Source organism: Neovison vison, chromosome 1, assembly GCF_020171115.1.
Source record: "Neovison vison isolate M4711 chromosome 1, ASM_NN_V1, whole genome shotgun sequence".
Taxonomy (NCBI): Eukaryota; Metazoa; Chordata; class Mammalia; order Carnivora; family Mustelidae; genus Neogale; species Neogale vison.
The window spans coordinates 45,333,094-45,360,954 of record NC_058091.1 but is presented as its reverse complement, the minus strand read 5'-3'; the positions used below and the strand labels follow the sequence as shown (position 1 = coordinate 45,360,954).

At 40.2% G+C, this 27,861-nt stretch overlaps 1 protein-coding gene across 3 annotated transcripts in view; it reads right to left on the bottom strand.

The window, feature by feature from the left end:
- The window catches only part of CEP162 (centrosomal protein 162), a 99,012-nt gene extending 87,369 nt beyond the window's left edge, over positions 1 to 11,643 (bottom strand). For all 3 annotated transcript variants that reach the window (XM_044246232.1, XM_044246249.1, XM_044246241.1), the window contains exons 1-2: positions 11,565 to 11,643; positions 10,416 to 10,531 (exon numbers count right to left, since the gene is read on the bottom strand). In XM_044246232.1, coding sequence (XP_044102167.1) covers positions 10,416 to 10,472 — 57 coding nt within the window. In that variant the 5' untranslated portion in view covers positions 10,473 to 10,531; positions 11,565 to 11,643. The remainder of the gene's footprint in view (positions 1 to 10,415; positions 10,532 to 11,564) is intronic.
- Between the last annotated feature and the right edge of the window lie 16,218 nt (positions 11,644 to 27,861).

Genomic DNA, 27,861 nt, shown 5'->3' with positions numbered 1-27,861 from the left:
AACCAACATTTATTCCACAGCTGCTATAAAGCAGGATGAATCCCTCTATGCAATTCAATCAAGATTTATTGATGGGGAAACAAGCTCAGAGAGATTAAGAAACTTGCCCCACCACTCGGCTACTGTTAGTGTTACAGGACCTGGGATTCAAACCCAGATCTGAGAACACCTGTCTACTTTCCACTATACTATATAGTTCCCCAACTGAGACAATGTTGCCAAGATGCCCTTCTAAACTTCCAAGATGACTACCCACAAATTTCCACCTACCAACCATACAACTCTATCTCAATGACTTAAGACAATGTCAATTTTAAAATGTTCAAAAAGAATTCATTGTCCTACCTGACAATCAGGCAGGAAGAGGGGTAAAGGGAAGAAAAAGTATTCTTTATCTGAATTTTAGCTCCATCGCTTTCCACTCAAGTCTCTAAACTTGGTCATCATCTTGAAATGTTCCATTTCTCTCTCCTCCCTATATCTCACTATTCACCAAATTCTAACAATCTGCCTCAGACTCAGTCTATTCCTCTGAAGCCCCATAGCCAGATAAGAATATGGAGGGATCTAGGTTTTGGGGCCAGACAGGTCTGAGTTCAAATTTTAACTTCAAAATATACTAGTTGTTGCTTAGGGAAAGTTATCCTCTCTTTTCAGTTTACTCATCTGTTAAAAAAATATGCTATTTCTTAGCATGTTTAACACATGCTATGTTACTTTGCTCAATCATTATTTCTTCTTATACCCTAGAGTATGTCTAAGAGAGGACTGCATACTTCTTTCATCCCCCTTCTTGATCAAGTCATAGTTCCACTGACCTTGCAAGCTTGTGACAAAGGTCAGAAAATGAAATGCAGCGTGTTCATCCTACTATCTAATACATAGTAGGTGTTTTCACTTTTGATAATCTTCACACTGCTTTCCAGATTCCTATCATTAAAAACAAAACACAAAAGCTGGTCCCCAGAGAATCACGTGCTGGTGAGCATATGGAGAAACTGGAATCCTAATATACTAATACACAGCTGGTGGGAATGGAAAATGGCACAGCTACTTTAGAAACCAGTGGCCATTCCTCTAAAGGTTAAACATAGAGTTACCATATGACCCACCATTTCCACTACTAGGTATACCCACAATAGAAATGAAAACAAACATCCACACAAGAACTTGTACATGACATTTCATAGCAGCATTATTTATAAATGTCAAAAAGTGAAAAGAACTCATAAGTTCATCAACTGTTGTGTGGATAAACAAACAAAATGTGGTAAACCCATACAATGGAACGCTACTCAGATATAAAAAGCAATTAAGTACTGATACATGCTACCACACGGATGAACCTTGTTTCAATCTATCCTGAATGGAAGAAACCAGTCACAAAAGACCACATATTGTATGATTCCATGTTTATGAAATGTCTATAATAAGCATATATTCAGAGACAGAAAGTAGATTAGTGGTGCTGAAGGCTGGAGAAGAGGGTAATTGCTAACGGGTACAGGGTTTCGAGGACAATAAAAATGTTCTCAAAGTGATTGTGATCTCAAAGTTGCATTGCTGTGAACAAACTAAAAACCATGAATTTTACACTTCACTTTTTTTTTTTTTTTTTTAAAGTAGGCTCCACGTTGGGCCTTCCGCCTCACCCCCAACACGGGATTCGGATTCTGAGATCAAGACCTGAACTGAGATCAAACATCAGATGCTTAACCAACTAAGCCACCCAGGCACCCCTGAATTGTACACTTCAAACCAGTGAATTGTGTGGTGTATGATAACTCAATAAAGCGTTAGGGGAAAAAAAGCTTATCCCACCAATCTCCTTGTAAACAAAGATATGTAAGACATATCACTGAACAAATTATTTGAAAAATAACTTAGCAAAATGACTAAAGAAGTTAGCATGACTCTAAAATCATGGTTTTCATTATTTAAAAAAAAAAAACAAGATGCTGCCTTATCTGAATCTCTAGCATGAGATAAATTCTTTTATGAGTTTAGGCTAAATATGAAAGAGTGGGAGGGAGGGATTGTGTTGAAGGCGAGGTAAATGAGAGGCGGAAGAAAAAAAATTGGCCTGTACTTGTTTTTTATCTTTTATAATGAAAATACTTCCTATAAAGTTTATTTTCAAAATGTACCCATATTTGAAATTAAAAAATCAGTTTTCAAATGGGAAGTGAAATTCTTAACCTCAGTGTCTATTACATTCAGACAATCCTTAGATGCTTTTTAAAATCCTTACAACAATCCTACAAAGTAAGCATTATTTTTCCCTGTTAATGAAACTGAGGTTTTCTACTACATCATACATCTAACTCCCTTTATGAACAAGAATGTTAGTATAATTGTTTAAAATGTCTCTCCTGAATACTATATAAATAGGCTCTGTGAGGCCTATTTACATAAATACATAGGATATAGTGCAACCCTCTAATTTATTCATTCAGCAAGTATTTATTAAGCATCTATTAGGTACTGCAGGTATCATAATCAACATAGAGCTGTCACATCACGAATCATACATTCTTACAATGGGAGGCAGAAAACAGACCTATACAGGGAAAATAATGAATGGTGCCGAGTGCTACACAGAGAATTAAATACATGGTACACAAAGAAGTCATTTGCTGGTTACATTTTTATTGAATAAACAGAAAATAAAACCACCTTTCTGTGGTAGCCATATTTAAGATGAGATCTTTAACGATCAGGTGATGACCAGAGAACAGAATTCCTGACAGAAGGAACAGCTCGTGCACAGTTCCTTATGTGAAATGAGCTTGGCATGTCTGAGGGAGAAAAGAGGCCACTGTAGCATAAGCAGATAAGGGGGAAGTGAGGCATCAAGTGAGTGAGGAAGACATGAGCAAAATCATCCAGGGCTGTGTAAACCATAGGAAGAAGTCTGGATTTTATTCCACTGGTAACAGGAAGCCAACAGAGTGTTTTATAACAAGCAGCAATTTGATTCATGGTACAGATCACAATGGCTGCAGTGTGGTGAAGGAATGGGGGGACAGTATGTGGGAACTGTTATGTAGCCCAGGAGAGAAGACGGTGTCCTGGGCTAGGATGGCAGCAGTGAACAGGGAGATGTATTCTGGAACAGGATAGATCTATTCTGGAGAAGAGTTGACAGAGCTTGGTGATGGACTTGTGAAAATGAATACAAGAAACCTCACTATTTAAAATACAACTGGGAGGTCAGCAGGGGAGCTCTCATACCCTATCAGTTTGTCATCAACTGCAGACTCTAACAAAGAAGAGTGTCTTGCATTTTCCAACAGGAAGAAGCCTACTTTACTACCCCAGCAGGAGAAAGGAAGGTTTTTCTTCATGCCCGGCAATAGCTCTACCAATGAGAAACCATCACCACCCTGAACTCTTGCTTTCCTCCAAAAGAATTTCATTCAAAGAAGACCCTCCTAACCTCCTCCTTTTCTCTATAAAATAATGTTCCTCTCCTTTGATCACAGATCTTGCCTAGGGTTTTGCCATAGTTGCGTGTCCCAAACTGCAATTCTTTTGCCATTCCCAAATAAACGCCAAAACAACTGGCTGTTTTTTTGAGGTCGACATTACTTGGGTGATCAGAAGGGGATCTAGGGAAGACTCCAAAAACTCTGAGGCCAGTGGTTGAACAGGTGCCTGTACCCACCGAGCCCAGCGAGTTCACTGCTTTCTGAGGCTGGAGTTTGAAGGTAAATCTTTCCTGGATCCAAACTCTGCTCTCTTTGTGTTTTGAGTTCTCTGGCTTTACTCAGGATCTTTTTAAAAGCTTTATATATATTCTTTCTATTTTTGTGAAGGCTTTGGTCCTTCTGGTGAGTGCTCATGTGTTTTTCTGAACTTCTGGTATTGACTAACAGGAACCTAATCTCAAACTCTCTCAGGTCGGCCCTCCCCCTGGGACCCTGGAGGGCCTCTCCCTACCCTTTCATTCCTCAGTCTAATCTTCTCTCTGAACGTCCCTTCTTCTCCTAACCTCTCTGTTCTCCCTCGCTCTCAACCTATCAGAACCTGCCCCTTTAAAGTTAAGCCCTCTAAGGATCCATACTCCTGGACCAAAGCTGAACTACAGGCTACAGTCAAAAACTATCCCAAAGTTATTGAGGATCCTCATAGATAAATCCTCATAGATTTGCTGAGGAATTTAGCACAGTTATTCAAACTTATCGACTAAGGTTTCTCAGATTTTATATTAGTTCAGATGCTTATTGGGGAGGGCCAGGCCTAACGCTGGATGAAACTGGTTTGACAGAAAAGTCCTGAAAGAGATTCAGAAAACCAGATCTCTGACTTTCGACTGGAGGCTTAACACTCGCTAGAAGTCTTCACAGAACAATGACAAAATCTGTTCCTAAGCCTGATCATTCAGGCTTGCACACAGGAAAACCTGATGAACCTGTTTATGATTATTACAACTGACTTCAGATTATTTTTAAGAAAAACTCCAGTCTTCCTTTAGATGTCAAATCCACACAATAGCCTTTACTCCCATGTTCATTAACTGGCTAAACCACATCTTCCCCTTCAAGTTAAAAGGATGGGGATGAATGGGAAACTATGTCTGCCCCAGATTTAGTTAATATAGCGAACCTCAGCTGGCTCACACCCTAGATGACTCTAATAAAAGTAACACCACTAAAATCCTTAATTTTCATCTACAACAAATGGAGGCCCCTAAACAAAGCCCAAACCCTCCTGGATGTCTGCCATTGTTGCAAAAAACCAGGACACTGGAAAAAAGACTTATAAACTTAAGTGCTCTAACCCATCTTTCCTATGTTTTCCTAATCCCCAATGACTGGGCTCTGAGAACTACAGGGGCTTGTCCCAAGTCTTTCTCTCAGTCGGGTTACAGAAGCAACCCTCCATATTGGGAATGAATTTCTGTCTGTCCTCACCACCACTGGAGTGACACCCTCACTGCGCAATGCCGCCACTATAAAGCAGCTCCTGCCTTAGAGAAGCAAAACCGTTCAAACAGTGAGGTTCCAGTCTCTACATCTACCCCCTTTTGTTTAGGCCCTTTAAGAGATACTCAACCTTCTTCCTTAATTCTTTCACCCAGTTCACTTACTGGGCTGAGATTTCTTAGAAAAATATCACTCTGAATTTCTTTTTTCAAAAAGAGGGCAGTAATTCTAGAATTTGACAGAAGCAACCAAAATAGCAACCAAGTGATCCTTCAACATCTCTTACTTGCTCTGTCTCTGACAGTACTGGAGCTAATTCTAAGGACACTAACCATCTGTCCTTATTGGATCAGTTACCATCCTCCTTATGGATAAAATCCTCAACTGATTTTTGGCAGAATACACAAAGCACCTCCTACTAAGATTCAAATAGATCCCTCAAAATATCTCCCTAGAATTAATTAATACCATATAAAGAAAGAAGCCCTTCAAGGCATCAAGTCCATAATAGAAGAGGGTAAGGCTCAGGGACTCATTATCACCTGCACGAGTCCTTGTAACTCCCCTATTTCACCTGTAAGAAAACCCAGTAGCTGAGAATAGAAGTTTGTCCAGGAGTTATCAGCAATAAGTAACATTATCTTCTGGCACACTCTTGTTCCTAACCTCAATACGCTACCAGCTTCTATTCCTACTGAAAGCAAAGTTTTCACTATTACTGATCTTTGTGGTGCATTCCTTAGTTTTCCAGTTGATAAGGCTAGCCAGTATCTTTTTTGCTTAACTTGGGAAAGAAAACAAAACATTTGAAAGTAATGCCCCAGGGTTTTACTAAGAGTCTTACTTCTTCCAAACCCTAAAAGCTGACTTAGATGATATAAAGTTTTCTGGAGGACCTACCATGCTTGTTAAATATGTAGATGACTTGCTTCTCTCCTCCCTTTCCCAAGCCTCTTCCCAGGAGGAAAGCATATAGCTGTTAAAACTTTTTGCCTTAAAGAGACAAAAAGTTTCCAGAGAAAAATTGCACTTTGCTCAAACTCAGGTTCAATATTTAAGGCATCTGATCTTGGAATGCGGGTTTGTTTGTTCACACATTTATTTATTTTTTAAGTAGGCCCCACACCTAGCATTGACCCCAATGCAGGGCTTGTACCACAACCCCGAGATCAGGACCTGAGCCAAGATCAAGAGTTGCTCAACTAACTGAGCCACTCAGGCACCCCAGAACAGGTGTTCATTTAGATACAGTTGGGCTTTGCGGTATGTTGGACGTCCCCAAACCTAAAACGAAGTGCCAATTACAAGGTTTTCTCAGGGTAGGGGACTGCAGTCAAAAACTAGACTCCAAACGTCTTTTGTATTGCCCAACAAACCTGACCCTATTTACTTGGGAAGATCAGGATGACATAGCCTTTGGGGCCTTAAAGAAAATAGCTCCTCTTTCTCCTTTCTGTATATGAAAAGGAAGGCAATGCCCTTGGAGAACTCACCCAAAAATGAGGAAACTGTTATGGACCCACAGAATAGTACAGCCAACGGCTGGGCCCTACGGCACAAGGACAGCCCCTGGCTCAGAGCCATTCTTGCCACTGCCCTTTCGGATAAGACCACTAAAGAAATAGTAACAGGATTCCCTTGAACCAGCCTGCCCATGACGATTTGCAGATAACTCTAACCAATGTAGATTTGCCAGTTTACTAGTGGGTCTTTTTAAAGGACAAATATACTGTTTTGGGTATGCAATTGCAAACTCCTTTTGAAATCATCCAGGCAGCACCTTTCCCTTTGGCTACTTTGACCCAACAAGCTGAATTATATGCTCGTGCTCCGTCGTGTACCTTTGCCAAGGGTAAAACTGCAAACATCTATACGGACAGTCAGTATGACCTTTGGACAGCTCATGACTTTGGAATGTTATGGAAACAGCAAGGTTTCCTTACTTCTAATGGGAAGAAAATTACAAATGACTTATGTACACAATTTACTAGATGTCAAACTTTTGCCAAATGTCCTGGCTATTATTAAGACCCCTGTGCATTCCAGACTTGACTCCCTGGAAGCCAAAGGAAACTACCATGTTGATGTTTCCATTAAAAACGCTGCTTTTAAAGGAACCAATAACCAAACCTCTGTCATGGTCCAAAGGGATATTGCCTCAAATGATAATCTAGAAAAACTGACAAAAAATGTCCAATAATTGGCCCCAGAGAGGGAAAAACAATATTGGAAATCAAATAATTGTTGGTTTGATAAGAAGAGAGAACTCTACCTTGAGACAAATAATAATCCAGTCCTGTCAGAGTCTCAAAAATCTCATTATTAACGACCACACATACATTAATTATTGCTCTACCGATAGGATGACAGCCTTAATCAATGCTGATAGAGAAATATTAATAAGGCCACAAAGTGCCTACTTTGCTTGCCCCACCTGTCTAAAATACAATTCGGGAAACCCATCCACACCACCTCCTGGCATTTTAAATTGCTAATGGACCATTCAAAGTTTGGCAAATGGATTTATTCAGCTCTCTGCCTTGAGGATATGTTTTCGTCTTGGTTTGTTTTCTCACTGATCTGAAACTTCCCCTGCAGATAGGATACAACCTTACCCTTGGCTAAAATCCCATTAGGAAAGATTATTCCTGCCTGAGGAAGCCCTCTAGAGCTTCACAGTGATCAGGGAACAGTCAAGTTCACAAATAAGGTCTATGCTGTTTGGCCAGTTCTACAGCACTATCGCTGTGCTTACCACCTTCAAGCCTCACCGCTAGTCACACCAAAAGCACTATTAAGACTCAACTGGCAAAATTTTGGCCCAAATTGGGTCCTGCTAGTAATGAGCTGCCCAAGCGAGCACACGATTGGGTCCTTCTAAGTCTGAGATCCACCTCCCACTGTAACTCATTAACTCTTACATGCTTTGAGACACTCACAGGGCGCCAGATGCACCTGGCTCCTGCCTCATATGATCCACAGCTGATAAAAGGAGATCTACTCTGGTATTATAAAGACCTCATTGCTTCTGTTGAGAACAACCATGCTTGAGTAGATCTTCACAGCACTCTCCCAGGAGACAAAGGGCATAAGCATCCCATCTTGCAACCCAGAGATTTTATCTACTACAAAACACACTTCAAAAAGTTCTCTCTTGGGGCGCCTGGGTGGCTCAGTGGGTTAAAGCCTCTGCCTTCGGCTCCGGTCGTGATCCCAGGGTCCTGGGATCGAGCCCCGCATCGGGCTCTCTGCTCAGCGGGGAGCCTCCTTCCCCCCTCTCTCTCTGCCTGCCTCTCTGCCTACTTGTGATCGATCTCTCTCGCTCTCTCTCTGTGTCAAATTAATTAATAATTTTTTTTTTTTTAAAGTTCTCTCTTCAGTCTTGTGGGAGGGGCCCTACCAGGTACTGTTTACCAACCCTCGTGCCACCACATTTCAAGAAACACACTCCTGGACTCACACGTCACATCTAAAGAAAGCACGAACCCAGACTGGACCTGCACACCAACTGGTGACGTAGTGGTTTCCAGGAATGAAAGCAGACACCTGATAAAGACCACTTTCCCAAAATGATTAGACCAGGCTTATTGTTTGTTGCTCTTCCATGACAGATAAAGCTCTTACTGCATTTACCAGCTGCTGCAAAAGGGGGAATCTCTCTGACTGTGGGATCTGCCACCAGAAACCTCAGTCTGTCCAGAGCAATAGTGATCCTTTAGTTCACCCTACCAGTAATTTTGCTGGACACCCAATTGACACTGCATGCCTAAACTGTTGCCCGGGTCTGTTTTATAAAGTTAGAATATTAAATCCACACATACTTGGTCCCTGCCTCAATTCAACCCAACCCTAGGTGGGAGAAACAAGATCTCTTGAATACGTGCATAAAACACACTGTTGAAGAGCTGATGTAAGTTGGACCATTTGTAAGCAGGCTGCCGTACCCATATGTTTAGAAGACTTTCAGTATGTTGAAACATGGTATTTGAGTCTTGGCTGAATAATGGTAATGCCTCTATACCAACAAATGGGTTCATAAATATTAACACTTATAAGGGAGCCCTGTGTGTAGCTCCCGGCTACTCCGCTGTACGTGGAGGTTTTGGTAATGTTCCCTATGCTTGGGCATTTAATTCATCGCCTTGATGGCTGAAGGATAAAAGGACAATGTGCTCTTGCTGTATTGACTCTTCTACTTTTGCTTCATAACAAACTACCAGCTTCCTACTGGTCTACCTCACTAAACCTTCATAAGCATCTTAAACGAGAACCTCCAGAAGGCATACACAACTCCAGCTTTGCCTCCACAGAGAGAGCCTTTCTCTCTTCATAGTAAGTACTAACAGACACAGCTAGAAGAGATGGTTCAATTCTACAGCCAAAGCAATAGCAACCCAACAATGATTATTCAACTTGCTGACTGAAGTATTTTTGGACAATCACATAGCTCTGCCTCCTGAGCAAGGAGGCCTCTGTGTGATAGCAGACACCACTTACTGCACATAGATAAACTCTTCTGGAAAATAGAAACTCAACTGCACAAAATTAAGGGACAAGCACATTGACAAAAACAAATTTCACATGCCTTTCATTGGTCTTTGGTTCAGTTGGCTTTCTTCAGGCCAGAATCATGGTTTAGAACCATCATACAATTTGGAACTGTCATGCCGCTTTTACTTTCCTTGTATAAAAATTTTCAAGTTTTGCATCTGTTGCTTGTCACACGGATGCTAGCTCAACACTTCAAGATGATCTCCAATGCGTATGACCTCAACAAGATATAGACTTTGGAAGGGAAATGCCTAAGAATTTCCTTTCTTAAGCTTGTTACTCAAACATGGTTCAAAATGGGTTCTAACTGCTATGCACTTTCTGACATGGGATCGACATTCAGGAAAGCTGTTTCCTGGCACTGAGACACAGATGACCCAACTCTTGGTCAGCAATGCTGGGGAGGAAAGATTTGGATCAAAATAGAAATGTGAAAACAAAATGAAAGGAACTACATTTAAAATACAAATAGGTGGCCAGAAGGGGGAGCTTATCTATCAACTCATACCTTATCTATCAACTCATCCTCAATTGCAGAACCCATTAACAGGTGGGACCTGCAATTTCCAGCAGGAGAAGAATGAATTTCTCCAAGCTAAGCAACTAGCTTAGCCAATAAGAAAATACCAACTCCACCAATGAGAAACTGTGACCACCCTGAACTCTCTTTCCAACACACCTTCCTTCAAAGAAGCCCCTCCCAACTTGTCTCCTCATTTTCTCTGTAATGTAATGGTTCTTTTCCTTTGGTCTCAGGACTTGCCTATGGTTTTACTACAGCCTGCATGTTCTGAATTGCAATTCTTCTGTCATTCCCAAATAAACACCTTTTGCTAGTAAAATAGCTGACTACATATAAGAAGTGAAAGAGATCATTGAAAAAGGAGTTTCTGGTGACACAAATTTACAACGTAGCTTTTAAAAGGATAAACTTACCTCTTTCATGAATTGTTCAAACTCTTCATCCAGCTCTTCTTTGGAATAACGAGCCATAATCAAGAGTCTTCACTTACGAAAGTAAACATTCCAAAGTATTTATAACACTGGAAACACTAAATAATGAGAAATAAATATGCTTTGAGGAAATTCACATCACCTCGTAACAGCAACCAGACTTAAACCTCAGACATTTCTTTTACGATTTAGTTTATGTGCACAATTATTGACCAATAACCTTGACAAAAGATTCTAAATTCATGAATAAAACTGCTTTGGAAAAGCAGCTTTCACAGTTTTCACTGTACTTAGGGTCCAGAATTACATTTTCATTGTTAACATCCACTTCTTGAAGGGTGGCCTCCACGGTATTTCCTAAGCCTATGGGGTGTATGTTATTTAATATCCCTGAAACAATCAGGTCCTCTCAAGGAATCTTTCAAAAATTATATAATAGCAAGTCCAAAAGGCCATTTTTTTCCCCCAAAGCACAGGACAGAGTTCGTGCTGCCCTATCATTCGGTCAGTTATCAGTCCCTGTTACTTTGCAAAACAGACTGTTTCTGGATAGAGACAAAATGCAATTCATTAAGATTCAAAATCTAACCAAAATAAAATTAATGGAGTATACACATTAAAATGAATTATGTTCCTTTAGGCGAGGGAAAGTCAACAAAACTATGCATAAGTGACTTGTAACACAAAGCTCTGCCCATCCCTCTAAGGAACCGAAACAACTTTCGGTCTGCCCCAGCTTCTGGGCCACACCACCTTGAGGCGGCTCAAACCGCAGCTTCCATTTCCAGAGGCGATGCGAGGGGCTGTGTGTGCGGAGACCCCTCATGGACGGTCTTTTCCCCAACCTGCAGAATAACACCTCCCGGCCTCTTTAGCATTTCTGATCAGTTCAGGGTGTGTGCAGTTAAGGTCTTAGCCCCAAGATCTTGATCGGAGACGGAGCCCATCTATGGGCTCGACTTGGCGGGGTCTGGGCTCCAGGAAGCGCGAGTTTCAGAGTGGCGGAAAGACAAAGACGCACTGGAACGGTGTGTGGGCGGAGGTCGGGAGTGACCCGGAACACTAAAGCCCTGGGGAGCGGGTCTGAGGACAGTCTCCGTCATGGTCCACCGAATGGGAAGCTTCACCTACCTCAGTCTCTGAATTCCGCGCTATCCCGAAGGTCTGCGGGAGCCAACAGTTACCAGGGTAACATACCTCAGCAGCCGCGGTCCCGGATCACATGACCGGGACTGGTCACGTGGCTTGTGCCCCCACCCCACCTCCGGGACCAAGTTTGGTGTCTTTTTTCCTCTACGAGAAGGTGGCGATTACCGCGGCTCCGAATAATTTGGAGGGTAAGAGCCGTCGCTGCTGCACCAACAGAGACTCCGCAGCTTTCTCCGCGCCCCGTGGAAAAGTAGATTGAGTGAGCCGGTCTCGAGGGCGGGAACACAGGCATGCTGGGTGTTGTAGGCCCAGCCCGTGGCTTCCCGGGAAATGTAGTTTAGCTCCCCTAGTCCTTGTATTTCCGCACGTCTCGTCTTTTCTCTCCCTAACTTTCTCTTGTGGTTTTGGCTCCGCTTTCTAAGCGGAATTTTTGGAAAAATTATTTTATTGGCTTCTTCCACGTGCAAACCCCTGAGAAGGCGTTGTGAGAGAAACTCAGCTCGGTGAGACAGAATTCTGTTATGAAGATAGAGGCTCAGTTCCACCATCTAGTGGGCAAAAAATTGAAAATACACATACACACCCTCAACCCGATACTCCTCTCTGAGCATCTTTGGTTTCCCTCTACCCCTCACTTACTCCCGGTCTATGATCGTATCTTACAATTATTTTCTTGGATTTTTTATTTTTGCGCTTTCTTCCTCTAACACACACACACACACACACACACGTTTCAGTTTCAGAGGACAGTATTTACGCTAGTAAAAGTAAAATGAACAACAGTTGAAAGGATTGCCACTGGCAGACACAGGTTAAGGACTTCATTATCACCAGCCTAAATTTTTCATTCAGCAAGTGTTACTGTGATACAAATGTATCCATGCCCGGAGCTGTGCCCTCAGATAAAGATCTGAATAATGGAGGTTTTTTTTTTTTTTTTTAAGCTACTGTTTATTGAACACATAGGTTGATAGGTGCTTCAATGAATGATTTCCTCTTAATCCTTACACTCTGCAAGTCAATTCAATTTAGCTTATGGTTTTGGTTTCTAATATGTGCTAGATGAACAAAATGATCATAATGCCTGACCTAATAGAGTCTTTGGTCTAATGGAGCCAATAGACAAATGATCAGACAATTGCAATTGCAATTCTGTATGACAACAGCTATGATAGAAATTGGGTGTGCTTAGAAAATGTTAGAGGTGATCTCACCACCCCACCCCCACCCAGGAGGTTAGTGAAGGCTTCCTAGAGGAAACAAAGTCTAAATCGAAACCTAAACCATCTAAACGGTAAGTAGAAGGTAGCAAGGGTTGATGAAGAGAAGAGAAGCAGTAGTCAGTCTGAAGGAATCCATATAAAAAGATGGACATAGTCTCTATGAAGTTGTTGTCCTCATTTTATGGATGATAAAACTGAAGCAGAGAGGCTAAGTGACTTGCTTGAAGTCATAGTGGCTGAACCAGAATTCAAGACTTGTTTTCACCTCCTTTCTTACCTAGCTTCTATTATTTCATTCTTCCAAAAGCCTTCTGCAAATACTTTTAACAGCCAGCTTTGCTCCAGTGCCCTTGGAGCATGCCTACTCAATAAAACACCTCCTCTGGAGCCATTGAAGCTTGAGAAAATCACCCAACAGGTTGGACCATAACCAGTTTTCTGAGCCATCTCAACTTGTTGGAATATAAACATGAAGTTATTTTATTTTTAGTGATCACTTTTTTAAACAGTGCTCTGATAAATACCTCTATCCCCTTTCTTATCACCTTAGACAAATTTTAGATTCTGTAATGTTTTCACAATTTCTAATATATGTGCTGCCAAAGCGAGCACTTTTGCAATTTCTATGTATTAAAACTAGTCAGCATGGTTTAAAACTGAGACCTTTTAACTAATTCATAGTTGTTTCTGTATTTAAAGAGGATTGGAATGGACAGGGGGCACGATCCACTTTTTACACAAATTTTGAAAGAAGGATCCTCAGTTTTTCAAGGACTGCTGGTTAAGGAGTTTGAACTGACACTGCTGTCAGGGAAACCGAAATCCCATAATGGTCTTCCAGTTAAAGTGGGGGAATATGGAGGCCAGATAAAAATTAGTTCTAGCTCAAGTATGTTTCACAAGGGTACAGTGGGTCTATGGCCTTCCCTGTGATTGTATCCCCACTTCCCAAATGAATGATTGAGATATATAACATATCCAAGTGTACTTTATAACTGGAAGAACTCACTAACTCTTGTGTTGGTTCCCTGATCTGTGGAACCATTGTGGTAGGAAGAACCAAGTGGAAGCCTCTGAAAATACCCCACCCCCATCCAAGTGAGCAAATCAAAAATAATAGCACTTCCTGGGAGGAATGGCAGGGATTAGTATCACCACTTAAAGACTTAAAGGATGCAGGGGAAGTAAACCCTGCATATCCCTCTTCAAACTTTTTGGCTTTTACAGAAAACCAGATGGCTCTTCCATGACAGTGGACTACAGGTAACTTAAGCAAGTACTGGCATCGATTTCAGCTGTCATGTCAGTTATATTTGCTTAACTGAAAGAGATCAACCCAGTTCACAGCACTCAGTATGCCATTACTTACCTGGAAAATATGGTCTTTTAAATTCTCTTCAGAAAAAAAGCGTGAAAGCAATTGGCATGCACCTGGGTAGGACAGTAGTTCACATGTACTGTTTCCCCCACTGGCTGAACTAACTATCCTGTACTCTATCAGAATGTAATCTGGAGGATTTGTCTTGACATTTCACAGAATATCATGATGGTTTGTTATACTGATGGCATCATACCAATTGTAGTTGGAGAGCAGGAAGTGAAAATTATTCTTGCCTAGGCACATCCAAACCAGAAAGTAGAAGATAAAGCTCACAAAATTTTATGATACTGTCATATTGGTCCCAAAGAGTGGGTTTGGGACACGTGAGATCAAAAAGCTAAAGGTAAAGAATAAATTAATATATATCAGAATCTACCACTAAGAAAGAGGTATAGTGGGGTGCCTGGGTGGCTCAGTTGGCTAAGCATCTGTCTTTGGCTTAGGTCACAATCCCAGGGTCCTGGGATCGAGCTCTTCATCAGGCTCCTTGTCTGACTCCTCTCTCTCCCTCTGCCTGTCACTCCTCCTGCTTGAGATCTCTCTCTCTCTCTCTCTCTCCCCCTCCCTCTCTTTGTGTCCATCAAATAAATAAATAAAATCCTTAAAAAAAGAGGTATAATGCTCAGTTGGCTTATTTTTATTTTAGAGACAGCATATACTGTACTGGAGAATACTGCACCAACTCATTTATTGGACTTGAAAATTACCCAGAGCAATAGAAAGGTTTGTTGCATGTGCAAGCAGTTGTACTAGCTTGCTGGAAGCTTGGATTATGTGACCCAGCATATTTGATGATGGCTAGAAATATCTGTGCCAACAGATGAAAGAGAAAAAATACCCTGGCCTTATTCATATGTGGATTAGAGTGGCATATTGATGGCAGCCATAAATAAACTGTTGTCACCTACTGCCACACTCAGAGGTATCCCTAAAAGAGTGTGGTGAAGGGAAATCCTTCCAGTGGGAAGATAATCCTTCAATTACTTTATCTGTAACTGGAAGTGACCTAAGGTGGAGATATACATAGAATACTGGATAGTGACAAATGCCTTGGGTTTTTGGTCAGGGACTTGATAAAGCAAGATAAACAAACAAAAAAACAGAGATGGGGCACATGGGTGGCTCAGTGGGTTAAGTGTCTGCCTTGGGCTCAGGTCATGATCTCAGGGTCCTGGGCTTGATCTCCACATTGGGATTCCCCCCTCAGGGGGGAGCCTGCTTCTCCCTCTCCCTCCACAACTCTCCCCTGCTCATGCTCTCTCTGTCTCTCTCTCTCAAATAAATAAATAAAATCTTTTAAAAAATGACAAGGAAATCTGGATAGAGAGACAAATAGATCTATGGAAGGAGTGGGCATGGGCACATGGCATGTAGACCATTGTTTCTCATGTTAATGTCCACCAAAGAGCATTCTCTGAATAGAAAGCAACAGCCAAATGGGGTAGTTTGCCCTGTGGATATGAGCTACACTCTCTCTTAATCTTTAGTCACCCCCCTGTTTGAACAGCTGGTCCATGAACAGACATTACCCCTGGCTGGAAAGAAGGCTACTTATGGGCATGATAGAGTGAGCTCCCTCTTCTAATGCTACTACCACTTTCTAAGTGCCCAACCTGTCAGTAGTAGAGACTGATACTGAGTCTTTGATATGATTTCATCTATCAAGGGCACAAGTCATTTAATTTGTTGGATCCCTTCTACCTGGGAAATGGCACGACTTCATCCTTGCTGGAATTTAAACCTAGTAAGGTAATGAATTTGCATTCTCTGCCAATAAAGCCTCCACCAGTGCCACTAACTCAGGGCTTACAGAATTCCTTCCTCATTGGCATGGCATTCCCCATAAGGTTAATTCTGTTCAAGGGATTAATTTTTGACAAAAGTGGTGAAACAATGGGTGTATGACCACATAGCTCATCACCCAGAGGCAGATGACTTAATGCAATGGTGGAAGAGCCTGTTGAAGGCTCAGTTGAGGTTATAGACTAGAGAAGGATAAGATAAATGTGCTATATCAATGGCTGATCTGTGGTGCTATGTTCTTTCAGGAACCAAGGGATGGAAGTATAATTGATCCCTTTCACCATTACTCCTAGTGAACCATTTTCAAAGCTTATTCCTTCTAACCCTGAAAACTTGGGCTCTTCTGGATAAGAGGTCCTGGTTTCCAAAAAGGAGAACACTTTCACCAGAAGACAAAGTAATAGAGTTCCACAGAACTCGACTATTACCTGTTCATTTGTTGGTCCCCATACCGGAGACTGGGATCCTCATTCCTGTATCATGAAGCAAAATAAGAAGGTCTTATTTTGATAGTGGGTCACTCTATCAGGCAAGCAACTTGAGATCAGCTGAGATGCTGGCCAAAGATGAGAGAAATTTAACCCAATTAGTGGAGGAGAGAGAGATGATGATTGTCAACAAGACTTTGGAAACACCTGTGGCAGTAGGAAAGGGCACTAGTTCCACAGACCCTCTTGCAGAAATTGTAGCTGACGAGCACCCTAAAAGAGATTTGGTGATAAACTGGAGTTAATGGAGAAAAAGGGTGGATCTGAGTAGCGCAAAAATTCTCCTGCATCAGCTACCACTTTGTCCATCACTTAAAATCCTGTCAGCCCTACCTTTTACTGAAATCACTGTTTCTACAACCAGTTCCTAGAGATTTTGACCAGTTTCCTGCAGGTGCACATGGAGATTGCCTCATCTCTGGCCAAGGTGTGAGTCTCTTGCTTCCTTCCCTGGAACTTCTCTGACACAGAAGTGTGGAATATCTATCGAAATGCCATACGTATGCCACCTAATAGAGGTAATGTGGTAGTCAGTGTCCGTGGGGCCACCTCCACCTATGGGGAACAGAAGCCCATAGAAAAATCTTTTCCATTTTATTTCATAGATTTTATTAAAGTTTCTTAGAAGGTCTGGAATTCAGCACAGGTTGGCCATAGCCATAGTTCCCTCCCCTGCTTTTTTTTTTTTAGAGAGAGAAAGGTAGGGACTGAATGTTAAGTAGGCTCCATGCCCAGCGTGGAGCCCAGCAGGGCCTGATCTCACAATGCTGAGATCCTGGACCCAAGTCGAAATCAAGACCCAGACACTTGACTGAACCACCCAGGCTCCCCTAGTCATAGTCATTTTGATAACATATCCCTATTTTATCTTGTCTTTCTTCCTGTTTTTACTCCCATGTTCATTAGTCTTGCTTCTGGGGTGTATCCCCAGATAAATTACCTGTGGGAAAGCCTTTTCAGGAGGAACTCGGGCCAAGACATTAATCTTACTAGCTAATTTAGGATAAATACATCCAAATAATTCAGGTCTTAATATGCAATTATGCTTTTCCTTCTTCATATGTACAGAGATTTAGTGATGTACAGGGATTTACAGAGTGATGATTTTATAAATTACCATAATCTTTTCAACTTACACAAACTTTATTCACTTATATTTGAGAGCCGGTAGTCACAGTAGTAAAGTCGCTGAATCATTGAAATGTTCATTCTCCTATATAAAGTGCACATGTATTAGAGATTTACAGACTGTAAGAGGGCTTTCTTTTATGCTTTAAAGTAACAGGAAATTTTTCAACACTTTTTCTACATTGTTGAATGTACATTCTCAAAGTAAATAAATAAAAAATGGACACAGATCTTCAATAACAAGGTAAATGGATTTTGTGACATTATTTCAGTTGGTATTTGTAATGTCAGTTTACACTTTCGCCATCAGAGGTCATGAAAGGACAATGTTGGACAGAAAATCAGAACTTTGTTGAAAATAAACTAGAGTTTGAAATTTGAATTGTAACCTCCTCAGGAGGTTTTTTTAAAAAGAAAAATTATGACTAAACATCATTTTGTATTTCCTTATGATCTCATAGTATTGTTTTATTAAGTTTTTTTGTTTTAATGCCAGAATAGTTTGTAAGGGAAGAAAAACAATTTTAAGAATAAAATGATCCGATGGGTTACAAGAACATTAGGCTATTCTTTGACTTTGGTGCTTTCAATTTTTAAAGATGTTTAAGAATAAAATTTTAAATGCGAGGTATTGATGACTATTTGTCTTGGCAATATACAATATTTAATTTCAAATGCGTTTGTGGGACCTATAATTGACAAAAGTGTTCCACTTATGAAAAAGAGAAAATATATAAAATAAAAATTTAGAATGGTATGAGAATACATTTCTTGGTGAACACAGCATATTCTTCATAAAACTTAGTAAAGCACCAGAAACCTTGGATCTGAGAAGCTGGCAATGAAGAATGTCTCAGATATCTTACCGACAGTAAATTCTTAAATATCTACTATTGATCTGTTTTTTTGTTTATCATTGGTAGCATGTGTTGATTTTAAACTTTTCTTGGTCTAGGTAAATTTTTAGAAATGCAAAAAACCAAAAAGTGAAAATAACCTTTTCTGGGGTTATAAAAACACACAAGTCATCAGTTGCCACTGCCCTTTTTTGGTAAAAATAATAACAAAACCTCCTTCTCAAGTGATGGTTAATATGTTTGCATTAGCCAAGTGTTAAATGTTTTAAAAAATTCTGTGGCACATGAAAGAGATGAGTCACAAAAAGACAAATATTGTGGGATTTCCCCTATATGAAGTACCCGGGGTTGTCATTTTCATGAAGAAAGACAGTAAAATGGTGGGGCTGTGGGTTATTTAATGGGAGGAATAAATGAGTTACAGAATATAAAAATTCTGAGTGGGGGTTTGTATATCACAATACTTAATCCATGTGAGCTATTGTGTTATTTGTGAAGCATGCCCTAGAGTACATATGGTAAACAATGATTTGATACCTATTACCATCACCATTATTATTTGTTCCATTTTTCCAATTGTCTAAAAAGACATTTTTTGTTTGTCTCCTGGAGTGCCAGGCACATCACAGCTATCAAATAACTTTTCAAAATAGTAAAAACACAATCTGTAACTAAGACAGGAATCCATTCTTATCATGGACTCTTTGTGTCAATAGCTAAGCCTTAGTCTTCACTCATGTCCATATGATTGTCCCTCCCCTCACTTCTGTCCTTTTTTTTGAATCAGTTGTATCTTCCTGGGTTTACTCTCTAATCTTCCAGTGGCTGTCACATTCTGGAACCCTTCATGCTGCTAACACGTGCAGCCTATTCTTATGTGAAACCCTTCATTGCAAACCATAACCATGGTGTGTGTGGTTGGGAAAGGCTGATTAGAATCTAGAGCTTCAGCAATGTTTACAGCTTTTATTATTCTAATCCATGTTCTTTTTTGATAATAATAAATTCTAAGGACATTCTTTGGGTTTTTCAAAAATTACTTTTAGACTTTTTGTTGTTCACACTTGCTAGACTCAGTAAATTTAGGGTCCCTCAGTTTTCACAGGAAAATAGATTCTGCTACTTGTGTAAATACAGGTGTGTTCTGTTAGTTGAGAAATGTCTTAACCTATATTTGTTTGTTTCTGGTTATGTAATCAATCTTAGAAGGAAAAAATATAAATTAATAGTTGATATGAAATGGGAGAAAATTTTGATTTTTTTTCTTAATGTTCTTTTGTGAAGAACTCTTTTATTCTGAAAGTCAAAACTCACATACCATTTTTTGTCACCATATAAATCTTATGGATGGAAAACAAGGTTTCTTTGAAAGAAAAAGAAAATATGAAAAGACTGTTTCTACAATTCCACCAAATCTTTCACCAGTGCTTCTAACAAGTTCCAAAATGAATTTCTTCTCCATCCCCTGCCTTGTTTGGCCTCTGCAGCAGGTTTTAATGAGCAATGAACTGGTCCTATGGTGAAAGCCAAATGAAGAAAAATTCTGAATAATCCACCACCTGCATTTATTCCACATTCAATCACCAAGGATAATGAAAGTCGAGTTAGTTCTGTATCACTACTGCCTTATTAACTGATATACTTGACTTTGGAAAAATCGCATAAGGAGCAAAAGAACATCCAATTCAGATTTATTTCATGCTCACAGTCAAGCCTCCAGTGACATTCTGACACTTCAAGATAGAATCAAGTCCTTTTTTGCTTATATCTCCAATAGGAAAGGTTTTTTTAATGTTTTTAAAAATTCGATTGATCGATTGAATGTCTACTCTTTCTCTTTCTCCCACCAGATCATAAACTCTTTGAGGTTGGGTGTTGCATTATTAATTTTTGTATTATACCAATGTTTTGCACAAGTGTCATTCCATAGTTGTTGAAACTATTGGCTTTATTTCTTGGCTATTTTATTATCTGATGATTTAAGTCATAACTTAAAAGTTTTCTGTTTTAATACATCCTGAATGGTTGTCACATGCATGGAGCTAATGGTCTCCCCACCCCACCCCACCCCACACCCATACCGCCTTCCAGTCCATCCCTGTGTTTATTAGGTAGAGAGATTGTCCTTTGGCCTGTGCATAGGCAGACACAGCATTTTTAGGCAGAAGTAATTACAGTCCCAGTATAAACATGGTGATCTATAATTGCTTTCTATAATCTCCACGACTGCAACAATAGCCAAGTGTCTAGGGCTATGCAATGAGATGTGGGAACTGTAGAATGTCCTCTATCAGCTCAGCACTTGCTCAGTGCTTCCCTCCTGCGGTCTAGTAAATGGACGAGTAGGTTGCTTCTTTTACTCTGGGCGAATATTGCCTCAACCGGAGATTTCTTTCATTTTGTGTCTTAATTTTGCGGGGCTCAGAACAAATTTTAAAAATCTAAACTAATTGCTTATGGCTCAAGAATAGAGTTCCTCACAGTTAGAATGAGGATGACCACTGGTGGTTGCCAGCTGGATAAATTACCCACCCTAATATCTTTGGGAAGCCTGAAGAAGCTTTGCTATTTGTACCAAATTTTTCTCCTAAGTTAATGCAGCTTGAAGTTAACTCTCTTCTGCAGTTTCATTTCCTTTCTCTTACAACGATAAACACATTTAGGCTGTTCACCTACTCCGAGAGCTATTTGGAATACATAGGTAAAGATGGAGGATTTATTCTCCTTCCTCCATTTCCCCCCCTAGGAAGAGAGGTGGTAATGCTTTGTTTTCCTTAAAAAAGAGAATAAAATTCATGAGATTATGACCTCCATATGTCAAGGTTGTTTCTGAGTTCTTGATACTCTTTGAAAGGAGATAAATTTGATTTAATTGTAATTGAGTTTTTAAAATTTAAAAATGTGTAACATAGAAGCTGCAAGAAATAAAGTAGTCACATATTGACATTAACATTAAAAAAACCCTAGGTTTTTAAAACACGTTTTTTTTTTTTTGTATGTACATCTAAGAAGAGGCCATTCAAGGGAAGGCCTCCTATGAGCGTCTCAGCTATGGTTCTAATTGTGGCGGTGGACCCTTTCTAGAGTTGGAAATGTCACCTTCACGAATATACTTGGTTTGAAGTAAAACATCTTGTGGGTTTGTTTTGACACTAGGAACATGGCAGACAAATGACCAGAGATGTCTCCCATCACAGAGATTAAGTTGGAAGGCCTGAGGAGTCCCAGCCCTCTCTGTAGCAGAGCCACAGCACTGGGAATCTCGCTGGTGGAAGGCTGGCTGGCATGGCTAGCAGGAAATGGAATGAAAACCAATTAGGGACAGGCTACCGGGAAGGTAACATTTGAACTTTAGAAGAGAACTGTATACTTTTGGTTCAGATCAACAGTCTTGTAAGATCTGGAGAACACAACCAGAATATACTGCTAATCTGAGTTTTACATTTTCAGCTCTGGCAACTCTTTGAGAACAAAAAACTATTTTGTGGTGAAAAAATAATGAATAATGTTTTTCTGAAAATAAATAAATTGAAAAAAAATCTTGAAAAAAAAAAGCTATTTTCTTTTGTATTTCTTGAAAAGTTCTTTGGCCTTTAAAGACTGGAATCTTAGTACAGGATAGATTTTCAAATACCAAATTTAGAACTTTTAATTTGAATTTTGTCAAATGCATATACATAGAATCTCATAGAAAAAAATCACATACACCATGCATGAAAATTATTAGGGCTAAGCTGCATATTTGATTATTTTTATTTATATTTTATTATGTTTTTCTAATTATCTGCATGGGAGGTTTAGTCTTTTTTGAAGTTCAGAAAAAGGGAAAGTACAAAGTAGTATATGAAACTTGCAAGTATGCACTACCTTTATTTGCTTTTTACAATTTTTGATTGGACTTTTTTGGAGAAGAAATAAATTATCAGAGATAAAACTAAAGTTCTTTTCTTTTTAAGATTTTATTTACTTTTGGGACAGAGAGCATGGGAGAGAGCGCAAGTGGGGAGGAGGGCAGAGGGAGAAACAGACTCCCTGCTGAGCAGGGAGCCCCGACTTGGGACTTGATTCCAGAACCTTGAGCTGAAAGCAGACGCTTAACTGACTGAGCCACACAGGCACCCAGAGATAAAATTAAAATTGGTTAATATCTATTTAAAATGCATTTATAATTGGAAAAGAGAATAAAGACTTTAATTTTCAGAGAAGCAATTGTTAACATGGTTGCATTTCACATGTTTGTCCTTATTCCATGGGCAGTTCCTAAGGTAAGAGCTTTCTATTTTAAAAAATCCACAGAATCCTGAACAATCAAGCATTTAAGGTCATGCATAGCTTGAATGAAGAATAAGGAAGCTGTGTATTTGTAATAAAGGTTGCATGTTATAGAAGGGGTCCAAAGTCATAATGCTTTAATAATAAAACAAATAAATATTAAAATAGGAATGGGTTATGGACATTGGGGAGGGTATGTGCTATGGTGAGTGCTGTGAGGTATATAAGCCTGACGATTCACAGACCTGTACCCCTGGGGCAAATAATACATTATATGTTAATAAAAATAATTAATAAAAAGATAAGAATGGTAGCCATGCAGGTTGAGACTTGTAACAAAAGTTCTTCCTCCCATTGTTGTTTATTTGTATAAATAAATAAACAGTCCCAGTATAAACATGGTGATCTATAATTGCTTTCTATAATCTCCACGACTGCAACTTGTATAGGTTATATACATGTTGTATATATGACCTACCAATTTGTATAGGTCATGGTGAATCTAGATATTTCTTCATAAGCCTAGAAACTCATGAATTATTTGATATCTTGGCATACTGGACCAAATGCAGTGGCCCAAGGTAAAGACAAGAAGGCAGTTTAGAGACAGAAGTAAGGAAAAGACAAAAATACACTTTAATAGCTTAATGAAAATGCTGCTCCTGTCTTCACTGGTGGAACATACGACAGAATGCAAGCAAGACTAAATGGAGTAGAGAGTGTCTCAAAAAAGCTGAGTTAAAAAATTCTATCAAAATAAAGGACCACCGGACCACCGGACTGCCAAAACTTCCCAGGCACACTGATGAAAGTTGTAAGCTATACAATTAAAACATAAGTTTACATATGTGTAAAAACAGTCTACCAGTGGATTTTACAAGAGAATGACTACATTTCTCTTGAATGTTTGTATATTTATTCCTCACACAATTTTTCCATTTTAACTGTTCGATCATTTCTCTTTCCAGTTAGTTATTTCAATTTGATTTCCTTTGAGCAAGTTTGGTGGGTGTTGGTAGAATAAGGCCATGGTTTTTGACCATGATCTCTTAAATGCCTAGGGAATAGTAGTTCTCTGCACCTCCAAAGAGCATCCAGGTGATAACCGGCAGTGGTGCTTGTTGAAGAATCTTGTTGCTTTTATGCCAGCATCTGAGTGGATACCAAGTAAAAAATCTCATCCTTGAAACAAATGAATATTATTCACAAATACTTTGTTACTTTTCAGTTATGATTAACAGTACAAAGTATGTTATCTTCTATTATGTTACTGATCAAAATTGGAATGCTTAGCAGGAGATTTATTGTCTTTAAAAATTTAGTAACTATGTTATATGCAGAAAATTATCAAATTTTATTTTGTTATGATGATGTATTGTGTGATATTAAAGAGTCTGAAGAATTTTTATCCCATTTGCAATCTGAAATCTTGGGAGAGAGAATGGGCTTTTTACTATATTCAGAGCACAGGGAAGACAACATAAATTTTAGGGTGAATGAGTATTAGCCAATAGGATTTGAATACTTTCGAAATTGTTTTAACTCTTCTCTATGAAATAATGGAAAACTTTTCCCACAGTGGCTATCTTACCCAGCTTACAACAGCAAGAGCAATAAAACAACTGCACATAAGCTCTGGTACAGTTGCAGTCTTAGCAGTAGACTGAAGTCTGCACCATAATAAATGTTAGAACTGAGAGTGGAGTTGAGAGGTGTTGACTGAGACTGATGGCCAATGTTCATGCCAGGAGTGCCTCCCAGCTTGCTCTTGTCCGGTAAAGTTCTAGAAACTGTCAGTTCCTGTCACTGGGCAAGAGGAAGATGGTTCCTCTGCTACTGACTGTGGAGGCCAGGGTCTTTTAGGGATCACCCATGAACCAACCCCAAACATTCTTCCTAGGGTAGCCACAAAAATTATTCAACAGACTTTGCTGGGGATGATTTTCCCCTGTGCACGATGCCTGGGTCTGAAAGCACAGGGACAGGAGACATAGCCCCAGGCCAAGAGGAACTCCTTATTGGCATTGGAAATTGATTTGTGAAGTACATAATAATTATAGCACCTTGTGTGAAGTGCTACAATGTGAAGTGTGGTGGACCATAGGCAAAAGAAGCACCAGCTCTCCTTGGAGGCCCCAGTTAACACTTCACCAAGGAGGTGGTATTAAACCAGGGTTTAATATCACCAAGGAGGTGATGTTAACAAGAGGTAGATGGGTGCTCCCTTATTAGGGAAGAGGGAACCATTATTTCAAACATTGAGAATAGCATTTTTAAAAAGGCAAGACGTTCTTTTGGAGAATGTTGCATAGCTCAGGTAGCTAAAGCAGAGATTCTGCCTCTATTGATTTTTGTTGTCCAGCATCTAATTTCACTTTTCTGTTTAGAGAGAGAAAGAGTGAGTCCACGTATGTGAGTGGCAGGGGTGGAGGTGGTAGGGGCAGAGGGAGAGGGAGAGAGAGAATCTTAAGCTCCATCCCAGCACAGAGCCTGATGTGGGGCTCCATTTCACAACCTTGAGATCATGACCTGAGCCAAAATCAAGAGTCAGACACTTAACCAACTGAGCCACCCAGGCACCCCACAGCTCATTTCTCTTTTTATGGCCAAACTCTCCCTGTGCAGCTGAAAAGCCTGACTTTTGTTCCTGCAATCCTCACCAACCCCCCCCTCCTTCTTGGCAAGAAATGGCTATCTAACAGGCTCTGCCCCTCAGAGGGAGCAAGGAAGGGAGGCAGAAAAACACACCGAGTGGAGAATCTTTCTGGTGTGAGTAGCATCACTGGGGTTGAAACATCCAGGGGCGGTGGCTGTGGGGCCAGTGTTCAGAGGCAGTGTCCAGAGACAGTGGCAGTGGTGGGAGAAAGCCCAGGACCATTGTTCTGTAGTGGCCGTAGTTAACAGTCTCAACCGTCTTGCTTCTGTAGTCTGCTTTTGGCTGTGGTTTTTCTACTTAGTCTCCTTTTCTTCCTGCCTTTTCTGAATCTGGTTCTTCAATTTTCCCAAAATTCCTATGAGCTACTCAAGATATCCTGTCATCAATTCCCTTTTTAAAAAATCAGCCATAATTCTTGCAGCTAATGACCCTATTTAGGTCAAGAGTGTTCATGTTTGAGTTGAGAAAGTTAGAACAGAGTGTGAAGGGTCTCATGTTATTGCTAAATATATATATTTTTTCATATTGAAGGCCAAAATAAGGGAATGATCTGATCATATTTGTATTTTAAAAAATAATTCTGTTGTTGATGTTGAGATTGGTAAAGAAAAGAACGAAGACAGGAGTCCAGGTAGAAGACTCTTGTGATGGTGAGACAAGAGATCATGAAGCCTTTAAGAGAAAAAGGCAGTGGTTAAGAGAGAGAGAAGAGGATTTGAGAGATTTTCCAGAAGCTAAATGTATTTGTTTGGGTGACTGATGTTGTGGGGTACAGGGAGAAGTTGGTGATGGCTTTAAGTCTTCTAGCTTGGGTGAATGGATGGCTAGAGGGTGATGGGGCCATTGATTAGGTAAGCCAAAGAGGTTTTGGATACACTGAATTATTGAATGTAAGGTACAATTAGCCCATAGCCAGGTGTATATACAGAACTGAACTGCAGTATAAAAGTGGGATGGAAAAGTATGAATGGCCTTTTAGGTGGGGAGAATAGATGAAGCACCTTTGAGAGCTACAGATAGGTGAATAGCTTGCTAAAGCAAATATCCTAGGAATATCAACAGTGACCACTCTTAAAGCTACTCTACAGCTCCTTTCATCCAATGACCAGCTATTTGTTGCATAACTTGTCCTCAATTTTAGTTAACAAAAAGAGGTACTTTTTTTGTTTTGTAATTGATTTTGTTTTGTAATTTACATTTTAAAAGAAGCAGAATATTTTTTCAAGGCCATATGGCATAGAACCCTGATTTATAAAACATCTGAAACGAGAGAGACTCTGGTTGAAACAGGCACAGAGGCCAGGAGTCCCAAGACAGCCTTAAGGCACTTCTTCAGCATCTAAGGCTCCAGATAGAACACACATCTGTCTGTGTGCATACATGGACCCCTAACAGAACACGCACACCCTCCCCCCAAAGGGTCCATCAGTCCTTACCTGGGCTTACTGATGGGTTTGCCTTGCTTCTCTTCTGCTTCTGTGGCTCCTGTTTGTCTCTGGTAGCTGCTGACGCCATGTGGAAGAGCTACACATTGCCACTGCCACCACGAAGACCCAATGTCCGCACAAAGGTAGCATCTCAGGGTATGCACAAAGTTCCCTAACCTGGGTGTCAGGACAGTGCTCGATGCCCAGCACAGGTGAGCATAAGGGCCTTTTCTCCCACACTCTGACGTGCCTTTCTCTGCAGCCCAAAGCACATTTGAACATTTCCATCTGCCCCTAGTCATGGCCTTTGGAATAAATCCTATCCACTAGAACAGATGGGAGCAGATACCCTACCATCCCTTCTATCTATACCTTCTTTCACTGAGTCTCACCCTGAAAAAACAACAACAACAACAACAACAACAACAAAAAAGACAAAAACTAATGATGCATTTTATGGTGACTAACATAACACAATTAAAAAAAAAACAAAGAAAAAGAAATGAAGTCAAACAGATATGTTTGTTAAGTTGTGCTTATGTGTGTATGTGCATGTATGAATGTGTGTGTGGAGGAGACCTACACCATTGACATCCTGCTACACCTGGAAAACAGCTTAAAAATCATTGGACGGTTTTGGAAAGAACAATGGCTTTGTCACCATACTTAGCTCTCTGGATGTCCCCCCCTCGGGATTGTTAAATTACAATAGTGTTGGCAAGTACTTGGGATTGGTAGGTGCTTAGCAAAGAACTGAGAAGATGGGTCTTCTCTATTTACCTAGATAATTAAATTAGGTGTACCCAGTATATACCCTTTGAAGTGGGCTTCCACTTTCTTCTCTTTGTCTTTTTTTTTTTTAAGAGTTTATTTATTTATTTGACAAATAGAGAGAGAGAAAGAGAGCACAAGCAGGGGAAGCCCGATAGGGAACTTGATCTCAGGACTCCAGGATCGTGACCTAAGCCGAAGACAGTGGCCTAACCAGCTGAGCCACCCAGGCGCCCTCTTTGTGTCTTTTTCATTCAAAACTGACCTTTCCTG